The 18,171-nt window shown below is 41.8% G+C and overlaps 2 protein-coding genes across 36 annotated transcripts in view; both read left to right on the top strand.

Moving 5' to 3' along the window:
* LOC114136418 (NACHT, LRR and PYD domains-containing protein 3-like) overlaps positions 1–18,171 on the top strand; it is a 476,176-nt gene that overhangs the window by 273,411 nt on the left and 184,594 nt on the right. The gene's annotated exons all lie outside the window — the stretch shown is intronic.
* Positions 36–18,056, top strand: LOC114136425 (cullin-1). The gene is made up of 22 exons (XM_028004399.1): positions 36–191; positions 8,831–9,167; positions 10,144–10,318; positions 10,387–10,554; positions 10,691–10,741; positions 10,874–10,964; positions 11,977–12,140; positions 12,206–12,368; positions 12,438–12,568; positions 12,648–12,755; positions 13,122–13,228; positions 13,888–13,936; positions 14,030–14,161; positions 14,240–14,357; positions 14,438–14,514; positions 14,602–14,720; positions 15,579–15,684; positions 15,754–15,801; positions 15,908–15,990; positions 16,837–16,942; positions 17,020–17,133; positions 17,492–18,056. The coding sequence occupies exons 2-22, from the start codon at positions 9,028–9,030 to the stop codon at positions 17,570–17,572; spliced, it is 2,331 nt and encodes a 776-aa protein (XP_027860200.1). The 5' UTR covers positions 36–191; positions 8,831–9,027; the 3' UTR covers positions 17,573–18,056.

The following is an 18,171-nucleotide window of genomic DNA, read 5'->3' as shown; positions in this document are numbered from 1 at the left end:
TTTTCCTCCAGTAACTAGTAATTACCGCGGTCCCTGAACGCAGCGCGGCTCATAGCTGATCTTTGTGCGAAGCGGAGCAGCAGCGGAGATCAGGCTCAGTCCGAACAGAGGAACACAGAGGAGAACAGCGGCTGTGTAGGCCAGAAAACCCTCTACAGCGATTACACAGCCACAGCGACCACCCTGACATGGTAAGAAGATGTTTTAAAGGCCAGAAGGGAGTTTAGTGTCGCTGTTTTCTGACGGGTTTAGCTAAAAGCTAACTGGCTAGTGCTAAACGGTTAGCGAACTGTTTTCCTGACTCATTATCGACGCTAAGGCTGCCATTTTACACCAGGTACTGTCTGTCCTGACCGCTGCTTTTACCTCAGGGGAGACGGCATCTATCTATAAAGAAATATCAGAAAGACTCATGTTTATCTGAGTGGTTAATATGTGGAAACCCACGGTGTTCCGTGTCTAAAAGCACGTCCACCCTGCGGCTAGGCTGCCGAGCTAACAGGCTAATACGAAGCAGCTAATGAGACTTAGCAGCAGTGTTGCGTAGCTGGGTCAAACTCCGACCTAAACCCCCGCTAAAGCGTAATCCCAACTTTTAATTGGTTAAATATAAACTGTGTAGCTCCAGAGTTTATTTCCTGTGACTCGTCGTGTCGGGGGAGCCTGACTTTAACACAGCCAGACCCTGAAGGGGAACCGTCGGCCCGCCTGCGCTCTTTCAGGATCCTGGAGATCCTGGAAAAGCTTGAAATCCAAAACCTGACAGACAGGAGATGTGGCGAGATATTCCCCGAACCTCTGGGCTGGTTCTGCCCCACTGATCCCTGCTGATCTGCTTGGAAAAACAACAGAAAATCAACGGGGAGACAAATGATCCTGGAGGCCAGTTGGCACCAGAAACTGCTCAGGTGTTTTTTCTTTATTTTCTTTATTTATGATCCGACCTAAAATCTCAAAACTGCTTTTGAACATAAACTGATGCTCAACTTTTTCTCTTCCTGTTTTCCTACTTGATTTAACTTGTAACGTGTTAAAGTGAGAGAAAATCTAGACGACTGGAATCACTGAGAATATATTTTAATCTGTGATCTGAAAGTTTGTAATACTTTTATCGTAAAACAATAATTTAAAAAAGCAATGTGTAGCTTTTAAATGATGCTAAGATCATGTGGTTAAACATGAAGCATTTTATAAACAGAAATTCTGGGATAGTTAATCTTTATCAAATTACATTGAAATAAGATAATTTTTAAAATGAACAAATTCTTATGAAAAATGTACATTAGCATAATATTCTCTATCTGTATTAAATGTTGTGTTTTAGTGATTATAATAAAAATCAGTTATTTGACTCCTAATATTCTGTTTATTTAAGGCATCTGTAAATTAACTAACTATACACTTTTTTATCTTTAGGTTCCCAAATATTACATCTTGTAAAAGTGTAATAAAATTATTTTTTCACTTTCTGTGCATTAAATCTTTTCAAAACTTCAGACCTGTCCATAGATATAATGCTTTTCAGATATTTAATATCTTGCTGTTGCCTTTTAGCTTGTTTTGCATCATGTTTGCTTAAGGGCAAAATTATGCCATATAATATATAAATTATGCCATATAATATGTAAATTATGCCATATAATATGTAAATTATGCCATATAATATGTAAATTATGCCATATAATATATAAATTATGCCATATAATATATAAATTATGCCATATAATTTATAAATTATGCCATATTTCCCAGAATGAATATCAGTGTAGAATATTTTTATATGGCTGTTTCATCCTGAACTAGGTCACAAAATAACATTGATTTTGAGACATTATTATATTTTTTGGAGGTTTGGGAGTTAAAAGAATAAAAACTTTTTATTTTTAGGTCCCAAAATATTACATGTTGTACAATTGTAATAAAATGTCAACATTTACTTTGTTGCATTTTTACTGTTAACATCATCAATGTAGTTTATTTCTACAGTTTAGGAAAAACTGGATTTAATATTAAATGGAAAACAAACTTTCTGCAGGATCATTTCTTTGTGCAACAAATAAATAAAATGTTTGCAGAGACATAAAATTCTTGAGTTATATTCATAGATTTGGATATTTTTTTCAAAAGAAAATCCAATAATCTTGATATAAATCAATAATGTTTTTTATCAGACCAAAACTTTAACAATAATCACCAGAAGTCTTAAAACCAGCCGAGCTCCTTTGACAGGTTTTATAAACTCTGACTTGTTTATAAAATTGTAAAAATTGAAACGTTTTGAAATGTAACAGGAACCACAGATAGACGGTATTTTAGATTTTAGATGAAATGGATCAATTCCCCCTTTGGCCAGTTTGTGACACCAGTTTCTTCTTCGTTCTTAAATAAATAAATAAACCACTTCATGTTCACACTGCAGCGTCCAGTTTCTGTTCATTAGCCTTTAATATCTGGTGTAATAAAATGATTAAATCTCACATTTAGATCTGTATTTGGTCATTTATACAACATTTCTGTTTTCCCTGCATGGATCAGTTGACTCTTTGGAAACGACAGACTTTGTCCAGTAATCAAAGCTAAACTCTCCGGCTGATCAATGATATTGATCGTGCTCATATCACCACATTTCCTCAGACTTTAACAGATCATTGAAAATTATTTTGGAGTCGTTGCCCATCAAAACGAAGTGAGACAGTAAATGTACAGGAGTTGGTGCTGATGAGGCCAGATGGATGAAATATTCACCGTTTCAGGATAAAGTTAGGAGTTTAACACCGAAACACAACAAACCAAGTTAATTTAAACTGAAGTTTTTTTTTTTTTGTTGTTGTAACATTTTTTATTGAATTTTCTCTTTTTTGACATAACAAATTTACACACAACAAACTTAACATTATAACAGGTACTTATACACTCTTGCATTCACTCCCACACTCACCCTTCAAACCTGCATTTGTTTGGTTCCAAAAATATCAAAAATCTTTTAGATTAACTTAGAGAACAAAGAAAGAAAAATAACAGAACAATATATGAATAGAAACTGTAGACAAGACAGCCATTAATAAGTTCCACCTTCAGTCCCTATGATCTTCATATATGGCTCCCAGAGAGTCTCAAAATCCCGTTGTTTACCCTTGGTGATGTATGTTAGCTTTTCCAGTCCGAGCGAATTTGCAATTTCCTTCTTCCAGAGTCCCAGGGAGGGTGCATCCATGCCTCTTCAGCATAATGCTATAGATCTTCTGGCTTGAAGAAGTCCATAGTCTATCAATTTAGTTTTCCTCTGTGATTGTTTAAATTCCGCTGGGTATATTCCTAGTACACAGATTTTAACCTCTAATGGGACTTTTACCTTAAACAATTCAGATAGACACCCAATAACATCCTTCCAAAACCTCTGAATTTTAAGACATTCCCACAAACAATGGAGAAGAGTTCCTTTTTCAAACAAACATTTAGTGCAAGTATCTGGAATATCACTGGACATATGATGAAGCTTAACTGGTGTTATATAGGTTCTCATAAGCCATTTATATTGTAAAAGTTTAAATCATGTGTTTATCGTTTGTTTTTGTGCTTTTAAACAGGCCTGATTCCAGTCTTCCTCATCTATATCTTCGAAAGTATCTCTTCTCCAAGCGTCCAACTTATCTATTGCTGAGTCCCTAGAGGAAAGCATTAACAAATTATAGAACACAGAGAGAAAACCTTTCCCTTTTGAGTCTCCAACACACACCTCTTCTATTTTTGTTAAGGGTGGAATGTCAACTATTTGTTTCAGTTTTGATGACATAAAGTTTTTCAATTGCAAGTATTTAAAAAAATGTTTCGGGGGTATTAAATACTTCTTACATAGCTGATCAAAAGTAAGTAACTTGCCATCAACATACAGATCTTTAATTTTCTGAATGCCTTTGGTTTTCCATAGTTTAAATCCTCCATCATTTTTTCCTGGGATGAACCTTTCGTTACCCCAGATTGGGGTAAATTGTGATAGCTCTGGACGCTCACCTACATGTTTGTGTGCTGCATACCAGTTTGTAATCGTATTTTTTAAAAAGGGGTTTTTTGTGGTCTTTTTTAATGTCTTTAGGTCCGAAGAATATAGAAAGGTATTTAAGGGGAAATCTGGAACAGATTGCTGTTCAATATCTACCCAGGCTGGAGGTGTCGTCGGGCAAAAGTAATGGGTAGCTGATGTTAGTTGGGCGGCCATATAATACCATCTGAAATTAGGGACTTGAAGTCCACCTCTTTCATAGGGCAGATAGAGTAGTTTTAAGCGGAGTCTTGCTTTTCTATTACTCCAAATAAATTGATTAAATAGTTTGTCCAGACTGTCATAAAATGAATCTGACAGCGGTAATGGAAGTGTTTGAAAATAATACAAAAATTTGGGCAAGATTGTCATTTTTAATAAATTTATTCGGCCGATCATAGATATAGGCAGGTTTGACCATCTATTTAGCATTTCTGTGACTTTTTCCACAAGGGGATTATAATTTGTTGTGCTTATTTCATTAAGAGATGGGGTGACCTTAATGCCCAAGTATGTAAAACCTTTTGTTGTTGTTTTAAATGGGGTAGTCACAATAGGACTTCTCCTTTCTTCTTCATTAAGAAACATTAACTCTGATTTAGAATTATTAATTGTATATCCTGAAAATTCACCAAATTCTTTTATTAGATGTAATAATTTAGGAATACTGATCTTCAGATTACTCATGAAAAATATGATATCATCCGCAAACAGGGAAATGAGATGATCTCTTCCTCCAATTCTAATACCAGATATTCCTGTATTTGCTCTAACAGCCATTGCCAGAGGTTCTATTGCCAATACAAAAAGTAGTGGTGACAGGGGGCAACCCTGTCTAGTTGACCGTTGTAAATTAAAAGGTTTTGACATGTTATTATTAGTTAAAACTTGTGCTTTGGGATCAGTATATAATAGTCGTATCCATTTTAGAAAGGTTTCACCAAATCCATATTTGGGGAGCACTTCAAACAGATAATCCCACTCTATTCTATCAAAAGCTTGACGTGCGTCTAATGATAACATTGCTGTGTCCTTACAATTATGTTTTTCATGCAGTACATTAAGAACCCGTCTTATATTATGGTAGCCTTGTCTTGCTTTAATAAATCCTTGTTGATCATCTATTATTAAACTGGGCAGGTACTTATCTAATCTCCTAGAGAGGGCTTTACACAAAATCTGATTCCTCTATAAGAGGAGCATTCAGTGGAGGGTTTGTTTGGTTTTAGCAAGAGAGTTATTGTAGCTAACCTCAGTGAGTCTGGGAGTATTCCAGCTTCATATGATTCCTCATACATGTTGAGAAGTGGTAGGATTAATTTATTTTTAAATGTTTTATAAAATTCTATTGGAAGTCCATCAGGACCTGGGGTTTTACCACTGTTCATGCTGTCTATTGGTTCAGATAGATCTTCTATTGTTAAAGGACTATCGAGAGTTGTTTTCTCCTCCTCCAACAGGGTTTTGAATTTTAATTGATTAAGAAACGCAGCTTGTGTGTCTTTGTTTCCAGAATATTCAGACTTATACAAGTTTTTGTAAAATTCTCTAAAATTTTCATTTATTTCTGAAGGGTCTGTGGTTAAAATGTCCGATTTGGATTTTATGCTGTTAATAGTTCTTTCCGCTTGCATCTGCTTTATCCTCCAAGCCAATAATTTACCAGCCTTTTCTCCTTGATCATAAAATGCTTGCTTAGTCCTTAAACTGCAGTTTTAGTTTAAAACTCTAAATACATTTGACTTTTTGATATAAATTTAATTAGACGTGTAAAAGTCCATGAACTTTGTCACCTGGAAGTTTTATATTTATTCATATTTCGGCTCAGTTGTAGAGAAACTGTAAAATAATCTCTAGTCTCAGATGTCATTAGTTCCTCTTTTAAAAGAATAAAAGGTTCTTCTGGCAAAGAAACACAAGAATCAGGTTTTCATCATGGCTTGTTAAAATAATTTAATTTCTTCGCCTTTTTAAAATCCCAAGATTTAAAACCTGAGCAGTGATGAAGATGTGAGGAGGCTGCCGGCGGGCGGCGCCGGCGGGCGGAGTCGGTGGGCGGAGCCAGCGGGCGGCGCCGGCGGGCGGAGTTGGTGGGCGGAGCCGGCGTGCCTCTTTTTATAGCCGGGTTAGTCATCCTCAGGTCTGGCTGGGATTGTTTTTGACTCTCGCTCTGGTTCCGTCCCTCCTGTTTGGGTCGCGGCTCACCGTTCGGATCCAGCTGTGACTCCAGACCCGCCGTCTCGTTTTCACATCTGTAATTTCTGCTGAAATCAACCTGCAAACATTTGTAAATATTTAAAGAGTGAAATTGATTTAATGTTGGGTTGGCGGCGGATTGTTGCTCTGCTGACGGTTTTTCCACTAATCGTTTCCCTCCTGGATGATGTGGATTTTTCCTGAGTGGGAAAATGTTTGTTTTGTTTTTTATAAGTTTATCTTTACTGACAGATTCGTACCTTCTGGGTCAAGTTTTGACTGACTGGTTCATTCTTACTCTCTCATTTATGCGGACTGTGTTGGTTCTGATGCCGACTCGTTTTGGCTGCGTTTAGATCTCCTCTCTGAACTGATTGGTGCGTCTGAACGCCTGTAGGAGGTGTTTATACTCAGTGGAAACATGCAGAGCGCTGCAGCATGCTGCTGTGCTACACTACTCTGGGTCCATCAGACGACTCATTCAGAACCGGGTCCAACACTTTGGTTCAGAACCGCTGGATTTACCTGCAGCTGATCTGGAGGCAGAGAGAGAGAGAGAGAGAGACCTTCAGATCAGTGATTAGCATCAATAATAATAATAATAATAATAATGTTTTCTGCAGGAGTCGGCTGGTTGTTGTGAACAAACGGACATGAAGCCGTTAATCAGCCGACGGTTTGCAGCTGCTGCCTGAACGTTTCAACTTTTCTTCTGTTTGTCTTCGGATCTGGAATAAAACAAGTAAATTTTCTCCCCAACTAGACGCTGATCTACTGAACTATATCTGGACTCGACTCAAACATCCAGGAGGCCTGGCTGGACGTTTGGTCAACACCAAACTGGTTCCAGTATCTAACTGGTGCTTTATCGTAGACCTGGACGATAAATTGACCCAGAAGTTATCGCGATAAACGATAATAATATTGTTGTTTTGAGATCTTTGTCAAGTAATATAATGGTATTAATGACATAATAATGCAAATACCATAAACTTTATATTCTAATTAACATTTAGCACTGGAACTGGAAGATATTTAAATATCTAAACTAAATAAAATGAATTAAGTTTCTGTAAGCAAAACTGTAAAGTTGAGACAAAAACAGGATGAAAACGATAAATCTTTCAAATGGAAATTATTAATTTATCATGTGATCATTTGAAAGACTAATAAAGTTAATATAAAATAAATAAATGAAAATAATCAGAATCAATAAAACAGAAATAAAAACCAAACATAACTGAAACCATAAATAAAATTACCTATAATTTCTCTGTAAACAAAATTTCATCAGAAATGAAATTATTGAGTTTATTTTAGTTTAAACCGACAGACTTGCTTAATAAGCTCCAGTTCTGTTTCACCTGAGAAACCGGGCCAGCGGATCAGAACCAGCTGGTTTTTAGAGGAAGCATTTGCTGCAGGTTCCTGATGGTTTAAATTTATGATTTAAAATTTAATATTGTTCCTTTTTATGTAACAGGATAAAGTTTGTAGCAGCAGTGAAACATTGAACCTGCTTCACCTGACGCAGGTGATCCTGAAGGTTTATTGGAAATTTGACAAAACTGGTGAATAAGAGAAAAATCAGGAAAATAATGATTTTATATTTACCAACAATCCAACCAAAACCTTATTAAATTAACTCCAACGCTTCGTTTCCTTCTGCTGGCCAACAAAATCATTTCTACTTAAACAAAACATTTTATTATATTTTAATATAAAGTGAGCTGTGATCCTGTTACTGTGGGTAAACACACACCGACCCGGAAACCATGGCAACCCACTGACTCTGTTTACATCAGTCTGAACACATTTTATACATTTTCTACTTATTGGAACAATTAAAGATGTAGTTTTATAGTTCATACGTTGAATTATTTTCATAAATGTTATTTCTGAAATTAAGGCGTTTCTGTTTCCTGTCTGGGTTTTCCTGCTTTTTAAAGTGATGTGAAAAACAAACAGGATTTTAACCAAAGTTTTATTCTGGAGTTTCATTTTGTTTATTGGAGAAAATCGATTTGGTCTGTTTGGGAAAATTTCCCTCAACTGCTCCAGTTTTATAGTTTTAAATTAAAAAGGTTTCTGTTGTTTTTCTCATTTTCCATCCAGTTTATTTTCTCAGAGTTATTTATGGAGGAGGGACTCAGTAATAAATCAGACTGGTTGCATAATAAAACGCCTCCCAGTGTTCCCAGTGTGCCATAAATAGAATCCGCCCTCTGCATGTTGACTTCCTGTGGATGTCCCTCACAGCTTGCCGTAGACGATGAGCGTTTTGGTTCTGACTCAGCTCAGGTTTGACTCACGTTGGCAACGGCACTGGGTCATTGTCTGGGCTTCCAGCAGGAACTGAAACCGAACCAGAACTTCAGCTTCCTCCTGATGGCCGGGTCCAATCGGAGCTGGGTCGGGGCCCGGTCCGATCAGGGCCCGGTCTGATCTGGTTCGGTTCCAGCTGCAGGCTGTAGGTCACCTCCTCCAGGTGAGAGCAGCTTGCTGTCAGGAAGTGAGGGACAGGAAGTGGACTAATCTGTGTTTATCTGCGCGACGTCAGAACCAGCAGAGTAAATCCGTCTGCTTCCCTCGCAGGTCACCTGGTGAAGGCCGGGTCCAGGCGGAGGACAGCGCCACCCAGAGGGGCACTGCATCCCGTCGCCAAGCTCCGCTGCAGCCGCCAGATGGACTGCCGGCTCTGAGCGCGCAGCGAGTCAGGACCCAATCAGCCGCGGAAAGGAGCCAGGAGGGAGCAGGACCGGGTCGGGAGAGGCGAGGCCAGGGGAGCCAGCATGTCGTCCAGCCGGACCCAGAACCCCCACGGACTGAAACAGATCGGCCTGGACCAGATATGGGACGACCTGCGGGCGGGCATCCAGCAGGTCTACACGCGGCAGAGCATGGCCAAGTCGCGCTACATGGAGCTCTACACGTATCCTCTGTCACAGCTGGAGGTCCGCTGCGCCGACCGGCGGCGCCGACCTGCGGCACCGACCCGGCTTCACCCGACTCAGGTCCAAAATCAACACTCAGAGTTTCTGAAAACTGATTTTAAAAATCTATTTAACGCTGATAGTTTATTTCTACAAAGACAAGAAAAATATAAAATGACTAAAACAAAATAAAACTGAAACAGGAAAAATACATCAGAAATTATTTATCCAAATTAATTCATAAATTAATATTTTCCCACTTAAAAGTTAAGTATAGTTGATACAAATTATACAAATGAATGTTTTTCATCTTCCCCAAGTTGCTCTTTTATTTCTACAGCAACTCATTGATTGTTTTCAGTACAAAACCTGCTAAATTTACACTTTCACTGACAAACAGGAAGTGGGAAACCTTAGTAAAACAGGAGACTTCCTTTAAGAGCAATAATTAGTTTGTTGTGAATCAGAAATTGATCCAAAATCAGATTTTTCATGTCTGACAGAAATGATTGAGTTTCTGAAACCTGGTGCTGCTGCGACATCAGAATCTAAATGAAAACAGATTTTATTTTCCAACCTGAACAGTTTTTACCTCCAGGTGTTCGTTTGATCTTACTGAACATGATTTGCACTGATGTGTTATTTCCTTCACTTTGAAACCTGAATCCTTTTTGCTTTAACAGTTTTCAGAAAACATGTTTTCTCAGTGCAGCTTGTTCAGGAAACGATACAGACGGGTTTGAAACTCTGGTCTTTATTTCCAGGACCTTCCTAAGACGTAGCAGTCGCTCTCTGGTTTCCTTTGACTTTATTTTGATGTGATTGTTTTCTGGTCGTCGCACTTTGAGGAATTTTCTGCTCTGGCTTCAGACAGAAACTTTCCCTGAATCCTGAGCTGAATGGATTTATTTGGAAGAGTTCTGGGAGACGTTTATTTGGCCCGGTGAGTCCAGTTCCTTAACGCGTGGCGTTCAGACATGTCTATAACTACTGCACCAGCGTCCACCAGTCCAGCCAGACCCGGGGCCCCGTCCCTCCAGCCAAACCCTCCAAGAAGTCCACCACTCCGGGCGGCGCGCAGTTCGTCGGCCTGGAACTCTACAAGCGGCTCAAGGAGTTCCTGAAGAACTACCTGACCAGCCTGCTGAAGGTCAGTCCCCGTCCGGACCCCCCGCCCCGCCGCGCCGCGGCGACCCCTGACTCTGTCCCTGTCCGCAGGACGGCGAGGACCTGATGGACGAGTGCGTGCTGAAGTTCTACACGCAGCAGTGGGAGGACTACCGCTTCTCCAGCAAGGTCCTGAACGGGATCTGCGCCTACCTCAACCGCCACTGGGTCCGGCGGGAGTGTGACGAGGGGCGGAAAGGCATCTACGAGATCTACTCCGTGAGTCGGACCACTTCCTGTCGGCGCGGCGCTGCTTCCCGCTCACGTCTCCGCTCCGATACACAATCTGAAATATTTTTAAAGATTTCATGTGGAAAATGTTAGAAATGTGAGAATCTTCCTGTGTTTCCTGCAGCTGGCTCTGGTGACCTGGAGGGAGTGTTTATTCCGACCTCTAAACAAGCAGGTGTGTTTACTTTTCCTCCCAGCTGCTGCGCATGAAAACCGAAGCAATCAGTGTGTGTGTGTGTGTGTGTGTGTGTGTGTGTGTGTGTGTGTGTGTGTGTGTGTGTTTACTCTGCTGGTCGCCACGCTGCAGGTGACGAACGCCGTCCTGAAGCTGATCGAGAGAGAGAGGAACGGCGAGACCATCAACACCCGGCTGATCAGTGGTGTTGTCCAGTCCTACGGTAAGTCCTTGAACGCACCACGGCCTGTCAGACCCTCATATCAGCCTTCAGGTCCAACACAGACGGTTCCTCCTCCACCAATCAGGCTTCAGCTCATTACAGTCCGACCTGCTGCTTTCAGTTGATTTAAATGTAATAAAGTTTGTGCTCCAGCAGCAAATGGCTCAGGATAATCCAACCTTTGCAATAAAACTCTAAATTTGTAAAGTTTGATAAGAAATGTAGCGTCTGCTGCTGATTATTTATACATAATGTAGCAAAAGGATGCAGCAGGATTTACATTTAGAGGAGAAAAAGATTTTTGGGTAAGAAAAACCAGAGCAAGTTCTGAATCTGAGGTTTTTGACTAAAATCTGATCTGTGAAGGAGAAACTGAAAATAGAAAATAATGTATAAATGTTGAAGATAAAAACTTATTTTTGTTTCAGTTTCTAGAACAGAGCGGTGGAAACATGTTTCTGCTGAAAAACACTGCAGTTAACACAATATAGCAATTTAAAAAGAGGAAAATGTGCAAAAGCATGAAGTTTGTAGAAAATGAACAGTTGAAGCTGCATTTTGTTACTTTATTAAAAATATTTGACATATTTGTTAAATTGTTTGATTCAGATAATCTGTTAAAAAGTGGAGCTGCTCTGCCTTCTGCCTGCGCTAACTAGAAACAACCAATCAGAGCCTGGAGGCGGGGCTTAGCGATGTCTATCATCCTCTGCACCTTGCTTTCTCCTACGCTACAGCTAGCAGAATGCTATGACTAGTTAGCATAGCCACCAGTGATGACGGATAAACAGTTTTCCTGTAACAGTGAGTTGTTTCTCCGCCATCAGTAGTTTGAGCAGCGCGTACATGAGGATGACTAACAGCAGTAAGACCCGCCTCCTGTCCCTGATTATCGTTCATTTCTATCGATCTTTTCACAGATTATTTGTCTCAGAACAAATGAATGTAAAACTATATTTTTTTAATAAAAATGACGTCCTGTAGCTTTAAATGTGTTCTGGTTCTGATCCAGTGGAGCTGGGCCTGAACGAGGAGGACGCCTTCGCCAAAGGTCCCACGCTGTCCGTCTACAAGGAATACTTCGAGTGCCAGTTCCTGACCGACACGGAGCGCTTTTACACGCGCGAGAGCACCGAGTTCCTGCAGCAGAACCCGGTCACCGAGTACATGAAGAAGGTAAGCGGCCGCCGCGGGCCCCGCCCTGCCCCGCCGTCCCGGTTCTGACCGGTCCTGACCCGCAGGCCGAGGCCCGGCTGCTGGAGGAGCAGCGCCGCGTCCAGGTCTACCTGCACGAGTCCACGCAGGACGAGCTGGCCCGCAAGTGTGAGCAGGTTCTGATCGAGAAGCACCTGGAGATCTTCCACACCGAGTTCCAGAACCTGCTGGACGCCGACAAGAACGAAGGTAACCCGGGTTCTGCTAAGAGAGGCGGGCCAGCGACCCGGTTCTGAAGGGTTCTGCTGCTGTGTCCAGATCTGGGCCGGATGTACAACCTGGTGTCGCGGATCACGGACGGGCTGGGCGAGCTCAAGAAGCTGCTGGAGACCCACATCCACAACCAGGGCCTGGCCGCCATCGAGAAGTGTGGCGAGGCGGCGCTCAACGTAAGGAGGCCTGGCCCGGTTCTGGTTCCGGTTCTGGTTCTGGGCTCCTCCGTCACGCTGACCTGTTTCTGTCCCTCAGGACCCCAAAGTCTACGTCCAAACCACGCTGGACGTCCACAAGAAGTACAACGCGCTGGTCATGTCCGCCTTCAACAACGACGCCGGCTTCGTGGCCGCGCTCGACAAGGTACGGCCTAGTCAAAGCCCCAGCACTCCCTGCATTACTGCACTGGTTATGTTTGAGGTGCTGGGACCAGAGGAGGGAACTGGATACATCTACTGAGGGAAAAATGTTTTATAAGTTTCCTATTGTTTTGTTGTCATTTCCTGACTTTTTCAGAACATCCTCCTCACTTTGATGTTCTCCTGTTTTTCCCATTTTGAAAGAGACATTTTCACATTTCCACCCAGAGAAGCAGGAAATCACTGGATTAAACATGTTTAGATTTCTGGGGAACCAATCAGAAACTTCAGTTTGATGGGTGGAACTGTTGGCAGAGCAGCAGAGGGGGAAGGTTTAGTGTGTAACACGCCTCTCTCTCTCTCTCTCCAGGCGTGCGGTCGCTTCATCAACAACAACGCCGTCACCAGGATGGCCCAGTCCTCCAGCAAATCCCCCGAGCTGCTGGCCCGATACTGCGACTCCCTGCTCAAGAAGAGGTGTGTGTGTGTGTGTGTGACACAGGGCTGGATTATTGATCAATTTATCCATTGATTAAATTTCTTAAAGGTTTAATTTTTGAAAAATGTGTATTTGTTTGGGTTTGTGTAGTGATGTCATGGCGGCCATCTTGTTTTTGGGCTTCTGTTTATTTAAATTTTGAATTCAGGTCAAATTTATGACAAAATATTAGGAACATTCTATGATTTTATTTCAAGTGAGGTCAAAATAATACAGGAGTTCTGTAATAATATGAAAATAGATGAGGAAGTTTAGCATCTTGTGAAGTTTATATTTTTGCATCAGTTTTAGAAATAAAGAAATATTTAATCATCAAATTATCAGTGATTAAGCAAATAGACATTTATTTTGAAGAACTATTGAAGCTTTTTGTTTCTTTAAAAGGAGTTTTGTTCTTGTAATTTGTGATGTTTTTCTGGTAAATATTCAGTTTTAACACCAACACTCAGTTTAACAACAGAAGGAAAGATTGAAATAAAATCCACTTTTTGAAAATATTTTCTGTTCTTTTTGAGAAAAAGTGAAAAATTTAGGGGAAAAAATCTGATTTGGTATCAGAAAATCTTTTATTTTGAAGTCATATCGATGTCCAGGTCAAAGGTTGTGACCTGATGCTCAAACTGTTTCCTGTTTTCAGCTCCAAGAACCCGGAGGAGGCGGAGCTTGAGGACACGCTGAACCAAGTGGTGAGTTGGACTGATGGTCTGTCCAGATGGAGATTCTGACCCGTTCCAGACCCTCTTCCTCCTCCTCTTCATCATTTTCCTCCTCTTCCTCAGATGGTTGTGTTCAAGTACATCGAGGACAAAGACGTTTTCCAGAAGTTTTACGCCAAGATGCTGGCCAAGCGCCTGGTTCACCAGAACAGCGCCAGCGACGACGCCGAGGCCAGCATGATCTCCAAGCTGAAGGTGAGAGCCAACCGGACCGGACCGGAACCCAGACCCGCCTCCAGCTCACTCTGTGTGTGTGTGTGTGTGTGTTTGCAGCAAGCGTGTGGCTTTGAATACACGTCCAAGCTGCAGCGGATGTTCCAGGACATCGGCGTCAGCAAAGACCTCAACGAACAGTTCAAGAAGCACCTCAGCAACTCCGAGCCGCTGGACCGTAAGCCTGCCCGTTACCACGGTGACCACGGTATCCATGGTGACGAGGTCTCTCAGCTTCCTGTGTCTCCTGTGTTTCAGTGGACTTCAGCATCCAGGTGCTGAGCTCCGGGTCCTGGCCGTTCCAGCAGTCCTGCACCTTCGCTCTGCCTTCAGAGGTAAACAGGAAGTCCTGCCCGCCCCTCCCCTCTTCCTCCCAGCACCTTCATCTCCATGGTAACGGTGTGGCGTTTGTGTGTCTGCAGCTGGAGCGGAGCTACCAGCGCTTCACGGCGTTCTACGCCAGCAGGCACAGCGGCAGGAAGCTCACCTGGCTCTACCACCTGTCCAAAGGAGAGCTGGTCACCAACTGCTTCAAGAACAGGTAGGCTGGACCGGACCGGACCAGACAGGATCAGACCGGACCGGATCGGACCGGTCACTACCGGCTTTTTATTAGCCTCAGCACTGATCCAGGCTGCAGCCTGAGAGCTGTTAAGTTCAACTAATTGCAAAGATTTGAACAAGTCAGGTATTGTAATGAGTTTTTTTTCTTTTTCCTTTAATTAATTCGGTTAGAAATTTTAACGAGTCTCTAATTTTTACTAGAACAAAATGTTTGTTGTAAATAAAAAATCCAGGAAAAGATTCCAGATCCACCAGCTGGGAAACATCCAGATGAGCTTCTGCTGCATTTCCGACGATTTCTGTCACAAACTGAGACTTTATAACGTTTCAGATTTTATATTGAATAAAATTATTGTTTTTAATCATGGACATTTTTAATTTTTACTAGTAAATATTTGACTTTCTGGTCTTTTAACTCCTTAGATTCCAGTTTTAGCAGTAAAAATGTTTTTTTTCTCCATTCAGCTTTTTATGGATATTTCAGCCCAACAATGATTCTCATCATATTTATTTTATGCAAAATAGTGAAAAATATTCATGATAATGCATTAGAACATATTTTCAGCTGCTGGAAAACAATAAGACATGAAAATGTGAAAGAGTTTCCACACAAAAGAATAAATAAAATGTAAAATAAAAGGTTATTTAATGGCACCAGAACCAGATTTTTTTATTTCAGTGCAAAACTAATGATAAAAACTAAAAAACAATAAAATGAATATTAATCATTTCATGGATATTTCCAGCTGCAGCGTCATTTTGTTCTTTTAAATAAAGTTTGGTAGATGTTTTGCCGTGTTTGGTCCGATCTGACCCGGTTCTGGTTCTGGTTCAGGTACACCCTGCAGGCCTCCACCTTCCAGATGGCCATCCTGCTGCAGTACAACACGGAGGACAGCTACACGGTGCAGCAGCTGACCGACAGCACGCAGATCAAAACCGTAAGCAGGCTCTGGAGAACCTCCAGCTGACGCTCTGGTTCTGGTTCTGACCGGGTTCTTTGCTTTCAGGACATCCTGGTTCAGGTTCTGCAGATCCTGTTGAAGTCCAAGCTGCTGGTGAGTCGAGCCGAGCCGCCACAGGAGGGCGCCAAACGCAACCGGCTCCACGTAGAACAAACCGGGCCTCCGTTCTGGTCTCAGGTCCAAACTCTGTGCTCTGCAGGTTCTGGAGGACGAGAACGCCAACGTGGACGAGGTGGAGTTCAAACCGGACACGGTCATCAAGCTGTTCCTGGGATACAAGAAGTCCGTCTCTTTTATTCATCATTGATTATTATTTATTGATTAATTTATTATTTATTGGTTTATTTATTATTTATTGTTTATTTATTATTGTTTATTATCTGACACAAACTGAACAAAACAAGAATAACTGATAGTTTAGTGTTTAGTCACTAGTTGAGTTTCTGTTATTTAAAACAGACAAATTATTAAAATACAGTAAAAATTGTAAATATTAACTCAATAATACATAAACAGACTTTGATTCTTTAAATCTGTTATGATTAAATCTTTGATTTTGCTTTAGTCACAATTTATTCACATAATCAAACGTTTCAAGTTTAGTTTTAATTTTTAGAAGTTTAGTTTTACTTTTTAGAAGTTTATGGTTTTATATGTAAACTGACCAAACGGCTCTGAGCTGAACTTTGTAGCTTTTATATTTTTTACATATTTCTTCAAAATGTCGTGACAGATAATTTGAAAAATGAAGCTCTTCCTCTTTCTCCAGTGCTAACTGAAAGCAGCCAATCAGAGCTTGGGGGCGGGGCTTATCGCGGTCAATCACCTCTCCACCCTTTGCTTTCTGCTATGCTGCAGTTAGCATAGCCTGTCATGAATGCTACGCTAATTAGCATAGCCACTGATGGTGGCAGATAAACGGTTTTCTTTCTCCACTATTGGCACATTTAGCAGTGAGTACATGAGCATGATTGACAGCGCTAAGACCCACCTCCTAAAGTAATAATCTGGTGACCTTTTTCATAAAAGTTCCTGCAGCTTTAAGTGAGTGAAGCTTCAGTTTGGGTCGGCGCCGTTCCCGGCCCGGTGGCTCGGTTTTGACGGGTTCTGCCGGTTTCTGCTCTGCAGCAAGAAGCTGAGGGTGAACATCAACGTGCCGATGAAGACGGAGCAGAAGCAAGAGCAGGAGACGACCCACAAGAACATCGAGGAGGACCGGAAGCTCCTGATCCAGGTCAGCCGACCCGCCGGTTCCGCTTCCTGCCGGGCCGCGGGTCGGACACGTTACAATAAAACGCTTCCTGTCTGCAGGCCGCCATAGTGAGGATCATGAAGATGAGGAAGGTTCTGAAGCACCAGCAGCTCCTGGCTGAAGTCCTGAACCAGCTGTCGTCCCGGTTCAAACCCAGAGTTCCCGTCATCAAGGTACCGCCGACCAGACTCGAGTTCTGACCTGGGAACGGGTTCTGACCGTCAAGTTCATCCACCCGAATCTGAACGTTTCCACTTTAACCCTGTTAAATGGGTTCTGAAATCCAGGAATGGACCCGTCTCGACCCAGTTCAGAAAAGAAATTAATCTGGATTAACTAACAATTATTTTTAACCATTGATTAATCAATTAATTGGATAAAAATGGAGCCGTTTCCTAACAGAAGCAGAACTTTTATTTACCAACAAACATTTTTTAAAAAGTATAATTAATAATTATCCAGATGATTTTGTTCTGTATTAATAATGTGAGATTTTGCTGACGGAGCGCTTTGTCTCCCCCTGGTGGCCAGAAATGCATCGACATCCTGATAGAGAAGGAGTACCTGGAGCGAGTGGACGGAGAGAAGGACACCTACAGCTACCTGGCCTGATCTCATCGCCATGGCGACTCCCCTCACTTTGATTTTTATTTGTAACCTTTTTTTCTTTTTTTTTAATTTGATGTCTGAGCAAATAACGTGTGGATCTGAGGGGCGGAGCCGCCCAACCATGTGACCGCACCGATAAACAGGAAGAGGAGGGTTTGTGCTGCGATGAAGGAAGAAACGCCCCTGCTGTCGAGGCTGGGAAACCCCGTGTACTCGCCCTCATGTTGTAAATAACAGACTGTAAGAGGAATGAAACCCTTCTCTGCATAGTGCAAACGTTCATGAATTAGTCTGAGGAGCGCCGCCGCACCCAAAGGTTCTGCATGCTACCACGGCGACCGCACGGCGAGCCGGGCCGCTGAGCGAGGATCGGACCGGCGCCGGCCGCAGGCAGGAGGCCGGATCCATTACTGAACGGTGGACATTTGTATAGTGTGGTTCATTTTCTAAATGTGTGATAAATAAAAACAAGGAAAGATTTCTCTAACGCCGCCTGCTGGAGAGTCTGTGGGCTGACCGGGTCAGAACCAGAACCAACCCAGAAATGTTCAGTTCCTCTGGTTAAAATCCCTTTAATGAGATGAGTGTTGCTGCTTCACTGC

Source organism: Xiphophorus couchianus, chromosome 21 (genome assembly GCF_001444195.1).
Source record: "Xiphophorus couchianus chromosome 21, X_couchianus-1.0, whole genome shotgun sequence".
NCBI classification, from domain to species: Eukaryota; Metazoa; Chordata; class Actinopteri; order Cyprinodontiformes; family Poeciliidae; genus Xiphophorus; species Xiphophorus couchianus.
Note: the sequence above shows the minus strand (reverse complement) of the source record. Positions and strands in the feature narration are given on the sequence as shown.

Bases quoted from the DNA above. Each gene is read 5' to 3' on its own strand.
- LOC114136425 (XM_028004399.1), top strand. From the start codon at position 9,028: ATGTCGTCCAGCCGGACCCAGAACCCCCACGGACTGAAACAGATCGGC. The intron at 12,141-12,205 runs GTAAGCGGCCGC...CCTGACCCGCAG, and splicing joins TCACCGAGTACATGAAGAAG to GCCGAGGCCCGGCTGCTGGA. The intron at 12,756-13,121 runs GTACGGCCTAGT...CTCTCTCTCCAG, and splicing joins TCGTGGCCGCGCTCGACAAG to GCGTGCGGTCGCTTCATCAA.